This window comes from Brienomyrus brachyistius, chromosome 20 (assembly GCF_023856365.1).
Source record: "Brienomyrus brachyistius isolate T26 chromosome 20, BBRACH_0.4, whole genome shotgun sequence".
NCBI lineage: Eukaryota > Metazoa > Chordata > Actinopteri > Osteoglossiformes > Mormyridae > Brienomyrus > Brienomyrus brachyistius.
The window spans coordinates 13,113,832-13,132,647 of record NC_064552.1 but is presented as its reverse complement, the minus strand read 5'-3'; the positions used below and the strand labels follow the sequence as shown (position 1 = coordinate 13,132,647).

The following is an 18,816-nucleotide window of genomic DNA, read 5'->3' as shown; positions in this document are numbered from 1 at the left end:
TACTACTCTTGGTTAACTTGGAGGGATTTTTTAGTGCACATATCCAAACTGTTGTTTTGACACTTTGTCAAATTCTGTTAATTCTTTATGCCAAAGGCAATTTACCTACAGCTCCTGTACCCCAATAAGTACAGCATTGTACTTTCAATGGAGAGGTTGTGGGTTCCAATCCCAGGGTATACATAAATTACAACCATTCCCTCCACTGTAAGTTGCTTTGCATAAAAGCATCAGATTAAAAAGTGAAATACATATTGACCTTCACAGTGGTCGATTCCACCAATAACTATGGTATGTTCGTCACTACTGAAATAAACTATATACAACATATATACACAACATAAAGCTTGGATTTAAAAGAGGCAAGGACTTCAGTGTCAGTGTATAGCAGTTTTAATATTTTAATGTTAATTTAAAAATAACACTTTAAAATGTCTTTATACTTACCTTAATTTAATCTTGCACACCCCAAACACTAGTGTGCATTGGGTCTAGTGAATGTTGTTACTTAAGTGTCAAACCTTTCACTTCTCAAGAATTATACCTATTTCATAAATACAAAGCCACGTATAAGTAGTGCCCAAAACTCCACCAAATAGTTGTCACTAATGAAAATAAAAAATAAAAATAAAAGATCCGCCCAACGCATCTGTATGGTGATCTGCGATGGCTCTGCCCATTCTTACTTTGGTTTAAAATGCTCTTTGTATTAAACAATATTGAACCAAACTCAGAAGTCCTGCAAGTATGAAAATGTAATTTTTTTGTTTTGTTTTTTTTTTGGGTAGGGTGGCGGGGGGGCTGGTGGGGGCAGGGCGCGCGCGCACACGCACACACACACACACGCACACAGAAACACAAACAAAACAGCCAATAGTAAGCTGCTTATAAAGGTTTTGTTTACAAATAGGCGAATTCAATCCATGGTTCATTTTCGGCCAATTCAGTCACCTAGACGTCGCACATGGAATGGAACGGAACCAGCTGAGACACCCCCCCCCCCCCATTAGTACACACCCAAGGACAGGACCAAATGAAGGGGAGGAGGTAGAACATGTGGGATTCTACTCTAATGTTAATGCACGGGTTTTGAATGTGGCATTTGACCGCGATTTCCCACCCCCTCTGTGAGCACCTAGGTAACATCCAAATGAGGTACTAAGAAAGAAAGAAAAAAAATAATCACACACAGGAAAGGGGGGGGGGGTAAACACAAACTTTTACAGATTCTCCTCCCCCTCACAGCAACTACATGTGGCTTTTCCTGTCCACAACTGGATAATTAACGGAAGAGGACCGTATGAGACACAGATCAAGGAAACGGGGAATGAAGGTTTCTACCCTCTCAAATAAATACTCATTAAGAATACATTATGGGGGGGGGCGGGGGGCTAAAAATACAACACAATCTCTAAACAAAGACACACTAAGCACAGAAATGAGGAAACTCCTTCTCAGCCTCACACAGTCTCCAACCAAGCAAATCTGTTTTTAATCCAAATCATTGAACAACGTGTGCAGTCATTTAGTGTTTGCAGTACACAATTTCCTAAAGATACTCTCCTGTTTAAGAGTAAGATTTCATTGGCTTTTCACCCCCTGGACACCCCAGCCAATCACGGGTCGATCCTGGGGCAGCACAGGGTGGGCGGGGGGTGGTCCTCTCGTAAGGAAATCATTTTAAAAATGTGCTTCAAGAAGTGCCCATGATAAACCAATATAAATATTCTTTAGATGCTGGTATTTTCCCTATTACATAACTTCTTAAACAACCACATGCATTACATTTATGGAAAAAGATTTACATACGAGGAGGGACTCCGTAACGTCTCGCTGTAAACTCCAATCCTTTATTTGAACCCACAGCGGTTCTGTGACGCAGCATAGATGAGGCTAGTCAGTTCATCGCTTTGTCTTTTCTTTCTCATCTTCTTTTGACTTCTGATGTGTGTTTTTCTGGGGTGTCTTTCCATTTCTGCAGGATCCACCTCCTTCCAGTTCTTTTCCAAAGTTGCTGCCTCCGCCGCCGCTGCCCCGTCCCGCCCGGTTTGGGCGCCGCGTTCTCCGCAGCCTGCTCACTCATCCTCGTCGTCCTCCTCCTCCTCGCCGTCGGACAGCGAGGCGCAGGGCCGGATCTGCCGGTACCCGTCGAGCCACTTGTCCACCATCTGCGTGACGAGCGGGTGGTTCCTGCGCCGCGAGCTCTTCTGCAGAGCCACCAGCACGCCTCCTTCCGTCACGCAGCAGTCCAGCCAGTCCCGCAGCAGCTTCTCCTGCTGCTCCTCGTTCCCCATCTATGTGGACGGACATGCGTTAGCGCCGGAGACGCAAAGCGGCGAGTGACTGGCGACACTCACACACCAACTGCAGTAACACTGACCGACTTCCAGGGGGCGCACTCACTAAGAGCACTCAGCAATCTAGCAACCACACAGGCAACCAGAGCAACCCGAGTACGATGACAATTCTGAGCAGCTTCTCCCCCCAGGACCTTTCCACAATTAGTCACATGCTGAACTTTATACTCAAACTTATTTGCACACCCCCCAAACTGTTTATAGCCCACATCTGGTCTTCTCACCCTTATTTATATGCCTACATGTTTGTTTGTTTTTAATCTTTGCATTTCTGTTTTTCTTCCTGTTTATCGTTTGTGAATCCGTATATTTCTCTAACAGTACGGCCGTTGGCAACTGTATACCCACACCTCCACCAAAATGAATTCCTTGCAATTTTTTTGTGTATGGCAAATAAATGCATTCTGATTCTTAACCAGAGAGGGAACTGAACCAATGAACGCCCTGGATAAGCATGTACGCCATTGGCTGAGACCTCACTCCACGCCCAGGGCCCAGGAGCTGGTCAAACCTGCCCCCCCCCGCCTCACCTCCTGTGCTGACAAGAAGTGTATGTGCAGCAGCTTCCTCTCGCTGTCCACCAAGGGCAGGAAGGTGACGGTGACGTCATCGTCAGTGTTGAGGTTGGCGCCCGCGCCTCGATTGTCGTAGCCGTCGTTCTCCATGGCCACCAGTGCAGAGAAATGGCCTCTTGTGTAACCAAGAGCAATGGGGCTTTTCCAGCAAAAGCTCTGTTCCCACAATAAAGGCAGGTACACCCCTGTGAAGAGGGAATGGCGGCTGTCAAACTCAGTGCTAACGTACGGCGCCATCTAGTGCACAGGATGATCATCAGCTGGCCTGCAAACAGGTCTGACACAGAACCTTTCCGACACAGTTCAGAAAGCTAAAAATACGCTTGGCAAAAATGCAGAAATCACATTCAATACAAGCGCCTTGTGATCGAGTATAAATAGCGGTGCGAACTGGCAGGACGGGGAGGGCGGCCTACTAAGAGCAGGCTTTGCGTCACGCCCCGTCTGACCCGCCCTGCTGACTTACTTTAAACGGGAGTTTCTTCTGTCAGCTGGCATTAAAAATATATGCATCCTTACAGTATTCGCTCAGTGACACGCGCTAGAGCTCTGACCGTCGCAGACGGCCATCCTTACAGGACTGTCACAGACGGCCATCCTTACAGGACCGTCACTTCCAGCCTCAAAGCCCCACACTGCTGGATGAGCTGTAAATTAACTAGATCCCGCAGGATCTTCTACATCTCTATCTAATTGTTACCAGCAGATACCGGTTATCACAGCTGATGGGTTCCCCTCACCTCCGCCCATCCCTGCTGCCTGTTACCGGATCACGTTTTTTATTGCCCCGCCCCCCTATTATGCTTCCGCAAAATGCTGACCTTTAGTGCCAATGGCTGAAATGACGCAACCAGACACAAAACGCGCTAATCGGTGTCGCCGCTCGTGGTGTCACTCGTCAAGTTTCTGTTCCTTTTAAAGCGCCACGCCTCGTTCCTCAAAACGTGCGGCGTCCAAGCAGCCGAGGCCCAAAACCAGAGCAGACGCTGCAGAGGCAGCTGTAACCACACGCCCTTTTAAGCGGAGCACTCCCATTCTCGCTCGGCCTCCTAATTAATGTCATACCGCGGCGCGGCTGTTCAGCGCCGGAGCTCGAAACGTCAGAAGAACCACGCGTTTAACGAGAGAATGCTACCAAACAAAGTCACACTCTTAAAACTGCGTACACTTTGATCTAAGACGGTCATGAAAAGAAAGCTCACGCAGAAAAACAGCCAACTGCGATAAACCACAAAGAAACTCATAAATAACATGAAGCTCTGCTCTTTCAGTCCCTTTGCAAATGTCTTTGGCAGACACTGCAGTCCGGGCACAGAACATGGCCATTGGCCTTTTAAGACACTAAAACAATTTTTAAAGCCTGTAATTTATCTCCTGTGTCGAAGGAAGCCTCGCTGTACGCCATCTTTAAAAGGATCAGGTTGCTCCGTTGTGATATTTTTAAACTATCATTCATAAAACAGAACGAACATCATGAAGTGTCACCATTTTCCCCCAGTGGGGCGGGTCAATCTAAAAGGGGGCGTGGCTAACACTGCCGATTCATGTGTAAAGCCTGCAACTCAAGACTCCATCTCCTGTAGCTGTGTACGGTTTCCCCCACAACAAGACTCACCTTGAAAGCGTGTGTACCCTAGTGTTTCACCACGGAAACTCTTGTAATACTTCACTCCATAAACTATGATTGGTCTACGAAGAATGTGCGCAAGGACAAAGATGTGAGTCTGCTCCAGGCTGGCGCCAGGCTGCAGGAGATTGGGGAGGGGGGGGAGACATGAGCACCAGTCAGAATAGACCAGCTGGAAACAACCTAAACACAGAGCCAGCTCACAGTGCTAAAACGCTTTTTAATGCTAAAATGCTTTTCTTACTCGTTGGTGGCAAAAGCATCATTTAGAGAGAGGGGCCAGATGCCAGCTTATCAGAGTGAACAGGTCAGTTCAGCATGTTAGCCTGCGTGATCCCAGTGCCACATAGTCAGTTCAAGCAGGAAGAGCAAACCGTCCAGTAGGAGGCAGCGTACCTGGCTCGCCAGCGAGAGGATGAAGGCCCAGTCCTCCTGCCACTGCTCCTCCCTCAGGGAGAAGTGCAGGCCGAAGCTCTGCGAGTACCACGACTCCCACTCCTTCCACCGCGTGTAGAACCTGAAAATCACGAGGCACGCGGCTCGATACTCTGGAACGAGAGCGGCGCGGCTCCCACAGGAAGCTCTGGGCCGCTAATCTTTCGGATTCACCGAGCCTCCATCTTTGCGGTGCGCGGCCTACCAGTGCGAGCAGTCGTGCAGGCTGTCGTGCAGCGTCTTGCGCAGGACCGAGTCCTTGTCGTAGATGCCCCACGTAGCCTGCAGCACCGAGTCCAGCAGGCAGTCTCCTGCCGTGCGGTTCCACAGCGCATACAGCCTGCTGTCCAGCCGCGTGCCAAGCTCCAGCGACCAGTTGATGATGGGAGCCTCCTCCTCTAACTCTGTTTTGGGGTATGCAGTCATTACCAAGGGCCACACTGGGCAGGCTGGAACGACGCCCAGCAGCCTATCGCAGCTGCTGGAGAGGTCACATGACACCTCCTACAGCAGCCCAGCCTGAGAGGAACCATTACCCGATACAGGAAGTCCCGCGGTCGCCGTCACATTAGCCTGATTTAATTGAAATTCAACTGCAGACAAATGACTGCCGCAAAAAGGCTAATACAGACTCAAAAAGAAGCAAAAAAGGTGCCAAGACGAATATTTATTCACATTTTTGAACAACCCATAGTATCCGCCTACCTTTCTGCACATCCCGGTCCAGCACCTCGTCGAACAGCTTTTCCTGAACTGTCGGAGGCAAGTCCTCAATATCTGGGAAGGTTTAAACAAATGCCGTGTTGAAAGGATGCGTCAAACTGCCGCTGATGTCGACCAACCATCCTTCCAAGACAGACAACAGCAGCTGCATGCATATATATCCATCCCGTTACAGACACGCTATTTTCTATTCCCACATACACTGTTAGGGACAGAATCGAAAACACATACAAGCCAGCAAACACAATTTTGCTACATTAGTAAGGGGGGGGGGCGCTGAAGAAATTATGTAATCGTTGTATGATATATGAATATTACATTTTAAATTTGTTGCACAACTTGGTGTAACAACATCCAAAAGAGCAATAAGGCGTGTTGCACTGTATCCACCCACCCACCCATCTTCTATACCCACTTGTCTTAGGCTGTGGATACCCATGACCCTGCATATCTCAGAAATGATGGGCCCAAGAAAGGGAATAATCCAAGGCAGGGCGCAAACCCATGGCAGGCATTGCCTTTATGCAACTAAAAAATGGCAGCAATCCCTAGAACAGCCAGCAGGGGGCGCTATGTTAAGGGTCCAGCCCCTGCATCCCAAGTGGCCAATAATACAATGAGTTGAGGCTTCTCACCTGCAGGCAGAGTGAAGGTGACTAGGTCAGTGAAGAAGTAGCAGGCGAAGTCGCCCTTGCGCTGGTGCAGCGAGGCAGCGATCTCCCGGCGGATCTGCTCCGTCAGCTCCGGACACACCATGGCCGGGATGCACTTCGCCGCCTGCTGGGAGACCTGAGGGTTGGGGGGGGTGGGGTGGGGTGATGGGGTCACGCACAAGGAGAAGTCACACGATCGCGCTTCTCTCCCTCCGCCCAAGTGACAAGCCACCTCCTTCCTTCTCCCATAAAAGGGGGCAGGAAAATTTTAAAATCACTCAAAAAAAATAAATCAGCCTGCTTCGGCACATGGAGACGCTTATCGCACATGCCGCCATCCTTCGGCAAGTCGCACGGTGAGAGCTGGCACCGCTCGCGTACGAAAGTGACAACGCGATAAGCGACACGCTGCATCTGCGGCTGAGCTTGTCAGAGGACGATGCCGCGGTCTGGGCTGTGCACAGCTCCGAGTTCGACATGCCGGCAAACGAGGGCAGCCCTCCCAGCAGGACAGAGGGACACGCAGCCCATACACTACACAAATACACCATAATCTGCACAGAGGGATAAACGTCACACAACGCATTCAGTGACCCATCAGGAAGTGAAGCAATCCGCAATGAACTGGATGATTTACGTTGAACGCGATGCTAATCGCCAATGTCAGGATTAATGTGCTTTCTTGACAACAGCCATTCAGATTAGCGAACGCCATTTGGAAGAGTGCAATCCGCAGGAGATAAAGGGCCAGTCTTATCATGAATTATATTCTACAGAGCAAAAAAACAAAGGAAATCACAAACCCAAGTTCATTTTTCGGAGTAATTATAACAAATGCTCAACAGGAAAAACAACCACAGAAGGTCTATTCCAGTGATAATGAAAAGGTTAATCGGTTCAAGAAGAGCAGTGCAACAGACATCTAGCCGAGAGCTTTCTACTCATGTCCAGGATGTACTTCCAAGTTACATAATTTATGCAATTTCTAGTAAATTTATATAGTAGTAATTTATGCAGTTTCTCAGCAAATAGGATCAATCTCACCAAAATGAAATATAGTCTATGACATCAGTAAATCTGCCACTGCATTTATTTTGCTAGACACAGTACAGTGTCCATGTCACCGAGTGGCCTTCCTTGCATTCAGTAATCACCATCCAGCCTGCCTGCTATCCTATCACAGGCTGGGAGCCAATCAGAGGCACAGTTTGGATAATCCCGCATCTAATCCCCCAAGCAGGAGCAAGCAGGTGGGCCATTATGATAGCCTCCAATCTGTGCAGCACCGGTAATTCAAAAGCACAGGAGAGAACCCGCTACAACGCCACAGAACTACCCTCAGAATTGATGGCCTGATCATGCTCTAGGTGAGAACGACTAATTCATAACCATCTTCATTAATCTCCCCTTAAAAGGCCATTAGCATTATCCATTAGTCACGTATTATATAACAATATACGCATCATCCAGCACTTGGACCTTACCTCCGTAAGAAGAATGGCTAGCATGTCCTGTCTCTGGAAGCGGATGGCTAGGTGGACCAGGGTGAAGCCGTCGTCGAAGGCCGACGGCCGGTTGAGCAGGCGCACCTCGTCGGCGGTGAGCTGCCGTGCGATGTCACCCCCCGATGACTTGTATGCCTCCACCGCAGACAGGTCTCCCTCGACCACACCTGTGATGGCAGCCGGTCGCGGGGGAATGGACTAGCTTGGTGAATCTGGACAGCTCAAGGGCAGTTTGAACAAAAATACCTATGCTGAACTAACAGTCTGTAAACACATTATTCTCTCTCTTGAAAACACAAATCAGAAATGATAAAAGGCTTCTGCATCTCGTGCTCCGAACACACCATGACCCACGTGCGGCGCTAAAGCGCTCCGCAAACTCTCCGAGCTGCTCTCTGGATCTGAAGCCCGTATCTGCATCTCTCCATTAGAGCTCGTGGGCTGCTTTACCGAATTAGAAATCCACTTCATCTAAGCACCTTCAGGTGAACATCAAGCATTTCCTGAAGACCAAGCTGAAAATCCATCAGAATAACTGCCCTGTCATTATGACGTTTGAAATTTATCTCAACAGATCTGAACTCCATCACAACAGGCCTTTAAAACTCAGATTTTACTGACAGCCAGCATCCACCCATCCATCCATCTCAGAATTATGGGAGTCAGCAGTCACGGTATTGTTTAAAATACCCACATAACTGCGAAGGTACCCACGGCTCCCCGGAGTTAGAATAAAAGAAAAAGTGAGCCCTGCAGACTCTGAAGGCCCTGAAAACACCTCCTCATGTCCAATGCACTGTTACACACACTTGAGAAGAACCCAGCACCGAATATTCCATCACTGCCTGAAGCTACAGCCCACGCTACACCACAACCCCCATCCATCCACATTTACTGGCTCCAGGTCCGTTTGGTAGGAGAGAGGGAGTCCTTCCCCGTCTGTTCAAGGTCAAAAGCATCTTGCATGCAAGGATTCCCTGACAACAGTGGCAGAAACCAGCCACACAAGAAAAAGGCCGCCTCCATAGCGCCCCCTGTGCCTTCCATGGCTCCCAACACCAAACCAGACACTTCTCTCAGTCATATGCACACAACACAAGGGGAACGAGGAAATCACTGGCCAAATCCACATGGCAGATACATTATCAATATGTGATGGTTTTGTCCTCAGCAAACTCATACGCCCCTTTTAGTCTTGGCTTCCTGGATCATTAAGGTAACAGCAGACATGTACTGTCTGTCCAAATAAGGAGTCTTTAACATTGCACTTTTGCCCCTCCCAGCCCCCTCATCTTAAGGGCTGCTGACTGCACATACTACTTTGCAACATCGTTCACGGCTCCCCAAGCTCGATTTCTCAGCAAGGTTAAAGAAAGCAGCTCAGAAGCTGCCAGCTAATTTTAAAATGGGCGCCATCCGCAAGGGCACCATTTGCCAGGGTACCGAATTACCCTGGGAAGTTGGGTCTGAGCCCACAGCAAGGTCCGGGCGCCCTTTAACGGGCGCTGCGCGACAGCCAGAGGACAGACCTTCAGCAGACCATGACAGCACACAAGCTATTTACTCTTGGAGAACAACATCGAGTTAAACACTAACACAGGAACCTCGTAAACAAAACTCCGAAGGCCACTGACGCAACATGCAATAGCTCTGCAAAATGGTGCAGAAAGTAAAATGAACCACCTTTAGCTTTCCACCAAACACTGATATTAAATGGCCACAAACCTACATACATAAAAATACAATCAAACAATACCAATAGGAGAACTCCATACACTGGGGTGCTTTGCCCTGTTTTTGCACTGGGAAAGCCAGAACGCTCTCTGAACCAGCATTGTGAAATGGTCTCACCCACACCACAAACACACAGTAATGCCGAAGCATTTTATTACAGCCCTGAGTTGATTCAGGCAGACTTCCTAGCTTCCATTTCAAAGTTTACAGGATTAATATCTCCCTTAACTACAGCCGATGACTCATGTAATCAAGAAATGCCCTCGATGCTATCGGGCGTTTTTTATACAACCTATATATCCTGTGCTGTCTAGCAGATTAACTGGATGCCGCTTAATCCATTACTTCTGGATATGATCCAGAAGGAGGATACTCCAGTGTGCCATTAATCCACCATCATTTACAGTCACGACGGACAGCGAGGGAGAGCTCATCCAACCTCATGGAGCCATAAAAGTTAATAAAAAAAATAAAAAGGGAATTGAGCAAAATGATCACACGCACCCATGACTTCCTCTGGCATGAATTGGGTGTCTAGCCAAGAGCATTTCTAGGCCAGATATCTCGACCTTGAGAGCCTTGTTCTCAGGGAGGGTGCAGTCACACATTGTGCGGTGGTGTAGGAGTGATTTCACCAGCAGTGCCATTGTGAAAGCCATTACTTTTGAGTGAAATATAGGTGAAAGGCTACAGCCTTGAATGAGGTGCCTAACCTTCGATAAAAGGTGCATGTTTACGCAAACAGAGAGGGGAAGAGAGGTCGACACACATGCTAATGTACAATGACATGGACTGCTGCTAAACATATACAGCCTGTATAATAAAAGCTACAACCAAGGTCCTGGGTCTCGTACTGAAATAACAGGTTTCAACAGCAGGTAGATCGTAAAATCGAATGCCCACACACACACAGCAGAAGTGAAATATACAGTAAGCAGCATTGTCATGGTTAAAAACCTTAGGTTATGCCTGCTTATTTACACCGCATACATTTGCTGAGAGCTATTTTTACTGCAGTATGCTTGGCTCGGTATTCAAGCGACAATGTTTACAAGCCCGTTTGATTTGAGCACCAGCAGCGTCTCTGGACCTTGGATGCCTTGGGGTGGGGGGTGTGAGCGACTGTAGAAAACTGAACTCCATCCCCTCCTGGTGGCCCCCCGCATGGAGTTTCCTGTCACTGATCAGCAGAACTCATCGCAGCTTCGCCTCTCTCTTCGGGAAGCATGGAGGACGGCATGTCCTCCCACCAACCTGCTGATTGGCTCGCATGTCCTCCCACTGACCCGAGGCGCACTCACTGATTGGCTCGCTCCCTGCACCCACTTACCTATCCCCTGCCAGCAGAACCACCCAACAGCATCCCCCAAACAGCAGCCAGCTCAGCGGCCGAAATGTCAGCAGTTATTCCGACACATTCAGACACTAAATATATCAACGGAAAGCCAAATGTAAAATAAACCCAGCAACTCAACAAGGGGGGGGGGGAGGGGGGTGTAGCTTAAAAAGCCCTGGCAAATATTAAATATAGGACATAGCTCCTAAGCCAAGACACATTAAAGAAAATCGTGGACAGAACACAAGAACCTACTAGCAATCAATGAGCTATGCAATGCAGCAACACCCTGACCTGGGAGATAACCGAGCTCTTAATGGAGGATGAATCACAGCGTTGTACGTGAATCAGAATATCATATGTCAGATGATGGAATAGGGAGTCAATCTATATGCAAGTTATGTTCAAAAGCTAAACTAATAATAGGAGAGAACCCGCTACAACGCCACAGAACTACTCTCAGAATCGATGGCCTGATCACGCTCTAGGTGTGAACGACACTAATACATACATACATGTGAGTAGGGCATAGGTATGCAGGCCACCAGTAAATACAGGTTTGTGGCTATTTTTTGGCCATATAACAACTCACAGGCAGATTAACCTCGCCACACCTCCTGGAGATAAAGTTCAGCATCCTTCTAGAAGAAGCCAAAATGCCGGGTAAAATGGACAAGTGACACTTTGTTCCTGTTTGCGTGAAGCGGAGCGTGTGCCGATCGCAGAACGCCTTCACCCTGCCGGCAAGGCGAAGCAACAATAGGGGCAGGCCAATCGAGAGTAAAAGGACGAGCGTTAGCCTCTGGTACAACAGCAACCGTAGACTGACACTGTGACATCACACTGGGGGGAGGGTAGATAATGCTGGATCTCACAATGCCGGTGTTATTCAGTCACACAGCGGGGTAACAGAATCCTAATGCGGCTAATATGCTTCTGGAGGAGGGAAGGCCGCAGGATAACTGTGTACCAAGTGGAACTGAGAGACAATTATTAGCGTAATTAACTATTAGCAGATTCTACAACCCAAGGTGATGTGCAAAGCAGCAGTGTAGCATAATTAGCTTCACGCGAGCACCCCGTCATTAAGACGGAAGCAGCACGAATGTACGCGTTTCCCGTGTGTTTAGTGGCCACTCACCGGCACACGCGTTCAGAAACAGCCAGTCCGTCTTCTTCATCCTGTTTTTGATCTGCTTCAGCTTTTTGAAGTCCATCTCCTGCTCCTCTCTGGTGCCGACCGCACCTGCCGCCAGTTCGATTCTCTGGAAGTCCATTTTGACCTCCGACCCCCTCTTGGAGGTGGGCGGGGACGTCCGCTGGCTCCCGCTGCACCCTCCCCGCCAACGGGCACGGTCCTGCTCATTGATGATGGGTGAAGGTTCCTCAGACTCGGCCAGCTTGATGGCCTCTGGGCCGGAGTTGGGCCTCGGGTGGTCACACACTGCACACTTGCGTGCCCGGGGCCAGTTTTCATAGGTGCAGGCGGCACAGGTCCAGTGCTGTACACGCGTGTTGAGCCGGTTGCGGTCGTTGTACTCCTCGCAGGGGTCCACCGGGTGATGCGGTGCAGGCGTGGGACGGCCGCCGGAGCCCGATGACTGGGACGCCTCGGTGGGGCTGCGAGCTCGCTGCCTCTGGCACAGGCACTGAGTGCAGCGAATGGCACGCGGCCAATTCAGGTACGTGCACATCTGGCAGGACCACTTGCTGGCCGCCTCAGCCGGGCCTGTGGGCCTGACCCGGGGTCGGGCACTCGAGTCCGGACAGATGAGCAGGCTGCTACCGCCCTCCGTCGACTGTGGGTCCCACTCCCGGCCCGCGTCCAAACCCGGGCTGCTCTTAAAGGGATCCTCGGTGATAATGGTGCCGCTGGGCCGCTGAGCACGGCACATAGTGCATTTAATCGCGGACGGCCAGTTCTCATACGTGCAGTACTCACAAGCCCATTTCACGCCCAGCTCCGTCATGGCTGGCCAGTCACCCTCGTGCAGACTGACTCCCTTGTCGAGGAGGGGAGGCAGGAAGAGGGCAGCTGGAAAACAAAAGAGATGCACGTCTGCATCAGTGCTGCAACCACGATGCTGCTGGCCAGAAACGGCGAGAGCACATACAGGTGTGTAAGCACTGCACAGCAGCTAACCCCAAGCCCGAGTATCCAATCCTGGGGCCAACAGTCATGCAAATCAATATGGAAACGCACTTCAGGTTCACTCAGTACATATTAAAATCACTGAGCTATAGCACTCAGATGCTAAGCTGATACTCTGTCACATGCAACCTGGGATTTTACTCAAGTTTATGCAACAGGCCACCTAAGCCAAGTCCCAGACTGCCTTGAACTAACAACCTTAAGTTTACAAGTCAACATCATTAAGAACAGTAGGTGGCATTGTGGTTTGTACTTTAAAAAAGATACTAAAATATATGCAGGAATTACAGCTTAGTACTAGCGGTCCATTGTAATGAACTGCAATGGGTAAGCCAATAGCTGGATTGCAAGTTTAATATTTGGGGAAAAGACCAGTGAGAGTGTAAAACCACATTGAAAAAGTCATTCAGGAAAAACACAAAACCCATGATCTTTAAATTATACCAATTCAAGCAAGTAAATCCTCTGAAGCACATTTCCCAGAGCTTGGGCTGGTTTGATTATCAAATTCCTCAATGTCTGTTTTGCCAACGACACTCCCCCCATCTTGACACACCCCGCTGTGCTTGGACATAAAACACATTAGAACACACAGTCTATTTGTGCAGGCCCGACTCCACACACACACACACACACACACACACACACACACACACACACACACACACACACACACACACACAGCAGAAACAACATGGGACGAGTCCATTCACACAGAACAGAAAGCTACCAGGAACATTTCGATCTAAGGCACGATTTCAACTCCCCAAACCCAAGAAAAGTATTGCAGGCATTGCCCTGGAGTTTACAAACACAGCATAAAAATGGAAACATACACCAGTGAGGAATTTGCCTATGCAAGGCCATGCAACTTTGTCAACAAAAGTAACTTAGAAAACCTGCTCATAAAAACACTCATATGACTCACTGTCGGACACTGGGAAGAAGCGAAATAATCAAATCCACTCTGTCAAAGACATAACTAGTCATGTAAACATGCCCCAAGCGTTTTTTACGTACAAGGGATCAGGGATATTCAACTCCAGAGCTAAACAAACGGCATTATTACAAGGGGTTTATTTGCACTGGGCTAGGGTGTGATTACGTATCCCAGGAAATCACCTCTATGCACAACAATGGAGTTTCACATAGAAAAGGTTAATACAAAAAGATAATAAGCAACTGAAGAACTGCTTTGTGGAGAACAAGCTGATGTCTTACTCTACCAGCTTTAGACACAATAAAAGGCTGGGTCTGGATGTGTCCACCTAGAATGGTTGAAGGCGAAACCCAAAATGTTAATTTATTCAACTTAGATTGTTGCAATGTGGTTATGGAGGCAGAGACGGGACTAAATTCAGTTCAGGGGAGAGTCCTGTCAGTGTCTAACTGGAACTGCCAGGACAGAACACCTGCGACTACGGAGGGTACCGTACTAATTCACACCAACAAAAATCACTTTCCAAAAGGATCGAATAATCCTGACCAATTGCAGCGTGACCATCTAACTAGCTGGCTACCGGCGTGCTTCCTTGTTAAATGACCGAAGTAAAGGTCAGCTGACAGCGTAGAAACTTCCTCTACACTCAAAACCGCACGCAGTCGGCACAGCCATTCATCAACCACCAATATTACGCAGATATTTACACAGGGGTTGCAGAGAAATGCACAGAGTACAGGCATAGACCTTACCAGCAGACAGTGTGGGAGCCCTTCTCTGCCTTTGAGACGAACAAACCACAACTTATTATTAATTATTATTATTATTATTATAGCACATACACAGGCTTCTGTGCCCTAGGAAACTTCATCCCACAATGTCCCCAGTCATCTGCCAGCGGCACAGCTCTCCCACTCGTGTGTCCGTGCATTCCGGGGTGTATGTGACACTGTGACACTGCGATACACCGTGACACCGCGCGCGACACGCCGTCACCAGCGTGACACGCAGCCCCGGCTTGTCACCGGCTCAATGGTCATTCGGCCAACTCTCGGGACAGGCTGCGCAAAGCGGCCAAAAGCCGCTGAAGCAGACGCTAGACGTGAGCGGGCCTGTCGGTTCACGGCAGACGAACTAGGGGCTCTCGGTTCGCCCAGTTATAAGCATCAAGCCGCGTCTCTCTTCCTTTAAGCCCCATTGATTCGGCCACCGTACGCGCCTGCACTGCGCTGCCAGCCGTACCCTCCCAGCTTCGGCGCTTCGCCCTGCGGGGCCTCACCTTTCTCCTGTGTTTATACTCCTCCTCTCCGTGGTGCCCGACTCCAGCAGCCCCTTCGAGCCGTCCCGTCTGCTCCTGCTCCGTCCAGTCCAGTCCAGTCCCGTTCCGGTCCGTCTTCCCCGCTTCGCTCGATCCTTTCCTCCCAATCCCTAATTCGGTCCGGCTGCTTTCGGAAACCCCCCCCCCGTATTTGTTTACATGCTTCCCATTTCTTCTTCCCCGACCCCTCCGAGTCCGCGACAAGACCCCAGGCAGGACACAGAAAACAGCCCCCCGGGCACCGTCTTCTGCTCGAATCCCGAACCTTCAAACGCCCATCTTTCCTCAGCACTATTTTGCCAATTTCTATAATGGCGGCGACTGAGAGGCAGGAGAAGCCAAAATAAACCTTCACTACGGAGAGAATAATAGGTACGTCACGCACCACCTGGCCTCGCCGCCTAATCTGATTGGCTTGTCCTGTCTGCACCTCTCACTGACCTATCAGAGGCGATGTCTCCGATGGCTAATAGTAAATGGGTCCTCAGTGGAGGAAAATAATGCAACTAATGCTTCGTTTTCACCGTCTTGGCTCCGCCAGTGACATTACAAATGTGACAATCGGTGCCACCGTCGTGGAGCCAAAATGGCGTTAGTTTCACGAATCTGCAAAAAAAAAAAAAATCGCTGTTCTTTCCCCGTTTTTTGCGTATACATCGAGGTTTTTCAGAAGTGAAAAGATGATGTCATCCGAAGCAACTGCTGCAGTAGTAAGCCTGCAGTAAAATCTGTTAGAAATACACCCATATATGTACTTAACATAAATAGCCTCCTTTACGGAAATATGTAGAAAGATACGAATACTTCGGTAATTCCAGTCAAGAAATGCTGGCGCCACAGTAGCATATAATGTGCATGTGTGCAACAAGAATTAACAAAAAAAATTAAATTGTAGTATGCGAAATGTTTGGTCAGCATTAAAAAGCTTTGCAATTACACAATTTGCATGCGCCTACACATCGCTTTAATTGCTCATAATTAAATACAATTACCATATCACTAAATGTAACGGATGCAAATATAGCTTTATGTTAATACAAAGGTAATTTTAGTGGCATTTTCTGTTATATTAAAACGGTCATAAAAGTAAGTCACCGCACAATATGTCACTGTGGATAAATATTTAGGTGCATCTGTATTTCCTCTCCTGGTTCCCCGAGACGAGCCAAATATAGAACTGTACGGCGACTTTTCTCGGCCAGAGCAAACTAACCCGCTACCTTTGCTGCGATGCCCCGCCCCGTCACCTCATTATGTAAATTTAAGGACCGCCCAGCGGACGTCACAGAAAATGGCAGCCTACTTGAGTCGCTTGCATCACATTGCCCTCCACGTTGGGAACGTTGACAAAACAACATTGGAACTTGTTACTAAATTTAAATTTAATTTATTTGCTGTGAGGCGAACTAGGGAATCGAGACAATATGCTCTTCGGAAGGGCTCGGCGGTGTTCGTTGTCAATGAGCGATTAAGTCGGACCTTTACTTTGAATGAAGGAGCGGCATGGAGTTCCCGGTACAGCTCGGTCACTCCTCAGACCTTGAATGATGATGCCAGGTTTCTGTATGGCGTTCAAGATAACTATTGCGTTGATACTGCATGTAATGTGTGTTTTGAAGTAGAGGATGTGGAAAGCGTGTTTAATTCTCTTTACAAGCGAGGCTGCGATTTCCTGGTACCGCCGACCTCTGTGGTGGACGACAATGGACGTGTGACTTACTCCGTTGTAAAATCCATCGTTGGCAATGTTTGTCACACGCTTATTGACAGGACTAAGTATAAGGGGGAGTTTTTACCCGGCTTTCAAGATGTCAACATCGACACTGCGGTTAGCACGGACGGAGAATCGTCGTGTTCCATTTGCCATTTTGATCATATAACATATGCATGTCCCAGGAAAAGTACGCCGGAAGTTATGCGATGGTATGAAAAAAATTTTGGCTTCAAGAGGTTTTTCATTGACAGGTAAGAATAAATCTTTGACTGTCATAATGCTTTCACTATGGATCAAGCGCCTTTTATAGATTGAATAGTAATAATGCCAAGGTTGGTACAAGATTCTAATGCAGGCGTCATTGACTTTCTTCGTCCGTCAGGAATGAGGGTGTGAATGAAGGCTATGTCATTGATCAGGATGGCATCGGCCTGCGGCTGACCGCCATGGAGTACTGGAAGTGTAGTGAGCTGGGAGTGAGTCTCCCCTTTAAAAACAAACGGGATCCGGACTGCAAGTTCGTCGTTGCGGAGTCGCTGCCGGACCAAGGTGCTCGAGCTCAGGGTTGCTGTTGTACTACGATCGTGGATTCAGTTTTATTTCCGATTCCTTCTATCAAACCTCCCATGGTCTGAGCAGATGTTGGGGGTGTGTCTGTGTCTGACGTTCAGGACCAAACCAGGTGGACAGCTTCCTGGAGCAGCATGGGGGAGGGGGCATCCAGCACGTGGGGCTGTACACTCCGGACATTGTGTCCACTGTGCACGCGTTGGCCGAGGCGGGTGTGCAGTTCTTCTCCCCCCCACCAACATACTATACCCAGGTGGGGAGGGCATTTCATGCTTCATCTGTTTTGTTAGAGCTGTATTTACACACGTCTCGTTCTTTTAATCCCTGCTGACCATTAATATTAAGTAATGCAAGGGAACAGAACCGTTATCTTCCAGTAATTAGTTAATTGTACTTTATTACCTGCAAGTTAAATCGGGAAAATTACAAACCCAGAACTATTAGCAATTTGAAGTCCCACACCACTCACTTAATCTCACTTTACATTGCTTGTTACAGCAAAGATGCACTTGTCAGTAAATGTCACAAATTGCTACAAACGCTTCAGCTGCCGTCATGTTTGCTGCAAAGTCAAAGCTGTAACAGACAGACTGTGTAAATCCTGTTCTATGTCAGGTGGGCAAGCAGCAGGAGATAGAGGATGCAGGTCATGACCCCCAACTACTCTCCCAACACGGGATCCTCCTGGACAGCGACTTGCGGCAGAACGTTTCTGACAATCACCAAACGGCCACCGGAAATAAAAGGTAGGCCCATTCCCTGGCATCCCTATTAAGGACACTTGCTAATGTCACTGACCTATGTGGCGAAGTATTGTGCCCCCTGCTGGTCTGATTGTGAGCTCCTCTCGGTTCCAACACAGGTACCTCCTCCAGGTGTTCACCAGGCCCATCTTCACCGAGGACACCTTTTTCCTAGAGCTTATTGAACGGCGTGGGGCAATGGGTTTCGGGGAGGGCAACATCCGTGCCCTCTGGAGGTCCGTGCAGGCTTACATGGAGGGGGAGGACAGGGAGAGGCAGGCGCTGGTTTCGGGGGCCGCCACTGCGGACTCCAGCTGTCACTGACCACAACAAAGCACTTCAATGCCTAATTATAGTTATGTATTTCTGATGACGTCAACATTTTCTGAACACAGAGGCTAACAATAAATGCTACTGAACATGATCGAGTTTGT

The 18,816-nt window shown here is 48.6% G+C and overlaps 2 protein-coding genes across 4 annotated transcripts; one reads left to right on the top strand and one right to left on the bottom strand.

Moving 5' to 3' along the window:
- Window positions 1–377: 377 nt before the first annotated feature.
- On the bottom strand, window positions 378–15,706 carry zranb1a (zinc finger, RAN-binding domain containing 1a). Of its 2 annotated transcripts, none has more exons than XM_048986722.1 (10): window positions 15,317–15,706; window positions 12,087–12,980; window positions 7,855–8,042; window positions 6,353–6,506; window positions 5,700–5,771; window positions 5,200–5,398; window positions 4,956–5,076; window positions 4,548–4,677; window positions 2,888–3,117; window positions 378–2,294 (listed from the first exon to the last, which is right to left on the bottom strand). In XM_048986722.1, exons 2-10 carry the CDS (start codon window positions 12,913–12,915, stop codon window positions 2,076–2,078), a joined length of 2,142 nt encoding a protein of 713 aa, XP_048842679.1. In that variant the 5' UTR covers window positions 12,916–12,980; window positions 15,317–15,706; the 3' UTR covers window positions 378–2,075. The 2 variants fall into 2 exon arrangements, with proteins under 2 accessions (XP_048842679.1, XP_048842681.1); XM_048986724.1 differs by lacking the exon at window positions 15,317–15,706 and adding an exon at window positions 14,790–15,240.
- On the top strand, window positions 15,598–18,806 carry hpdl (4-hydroxyphenylpyruvate dioxygenase-like). Of its 2 annotated transcripts, none has more exons than XM_048986726.1 (5): window positions 15,598–15,727; window positions 17,452–17,618; window positions 17,741–17,892; window positions 18,255–18,385; window positions 18,502–18,806. In XM_048986726.1, the coding sequence occupies exons 2-5, from the start codon at window positions 17,516–17,518 to the stop codon at window positions 18,704–18,706; spliced, it is 591 nt and encodes a 196-aa protein (XP_048842683.1). In that variant the 5' UTR covers window positions 15,598–15,727; window positions 17,452–17,515; the 3' UTR covers window positions 18,707–18,806. The 2 variants fall into 2 exon arrangements, with proteins under 2 accessions (XP_048842683.1, XP_048842682.1); XM_048986725.1 differs by lacking the exon at window positions 15,598–15,727 and adding an exon at window positions 15,799–17,320.
- Window positions 18,807–18,816: the final 10 nt, after the last annotated feature.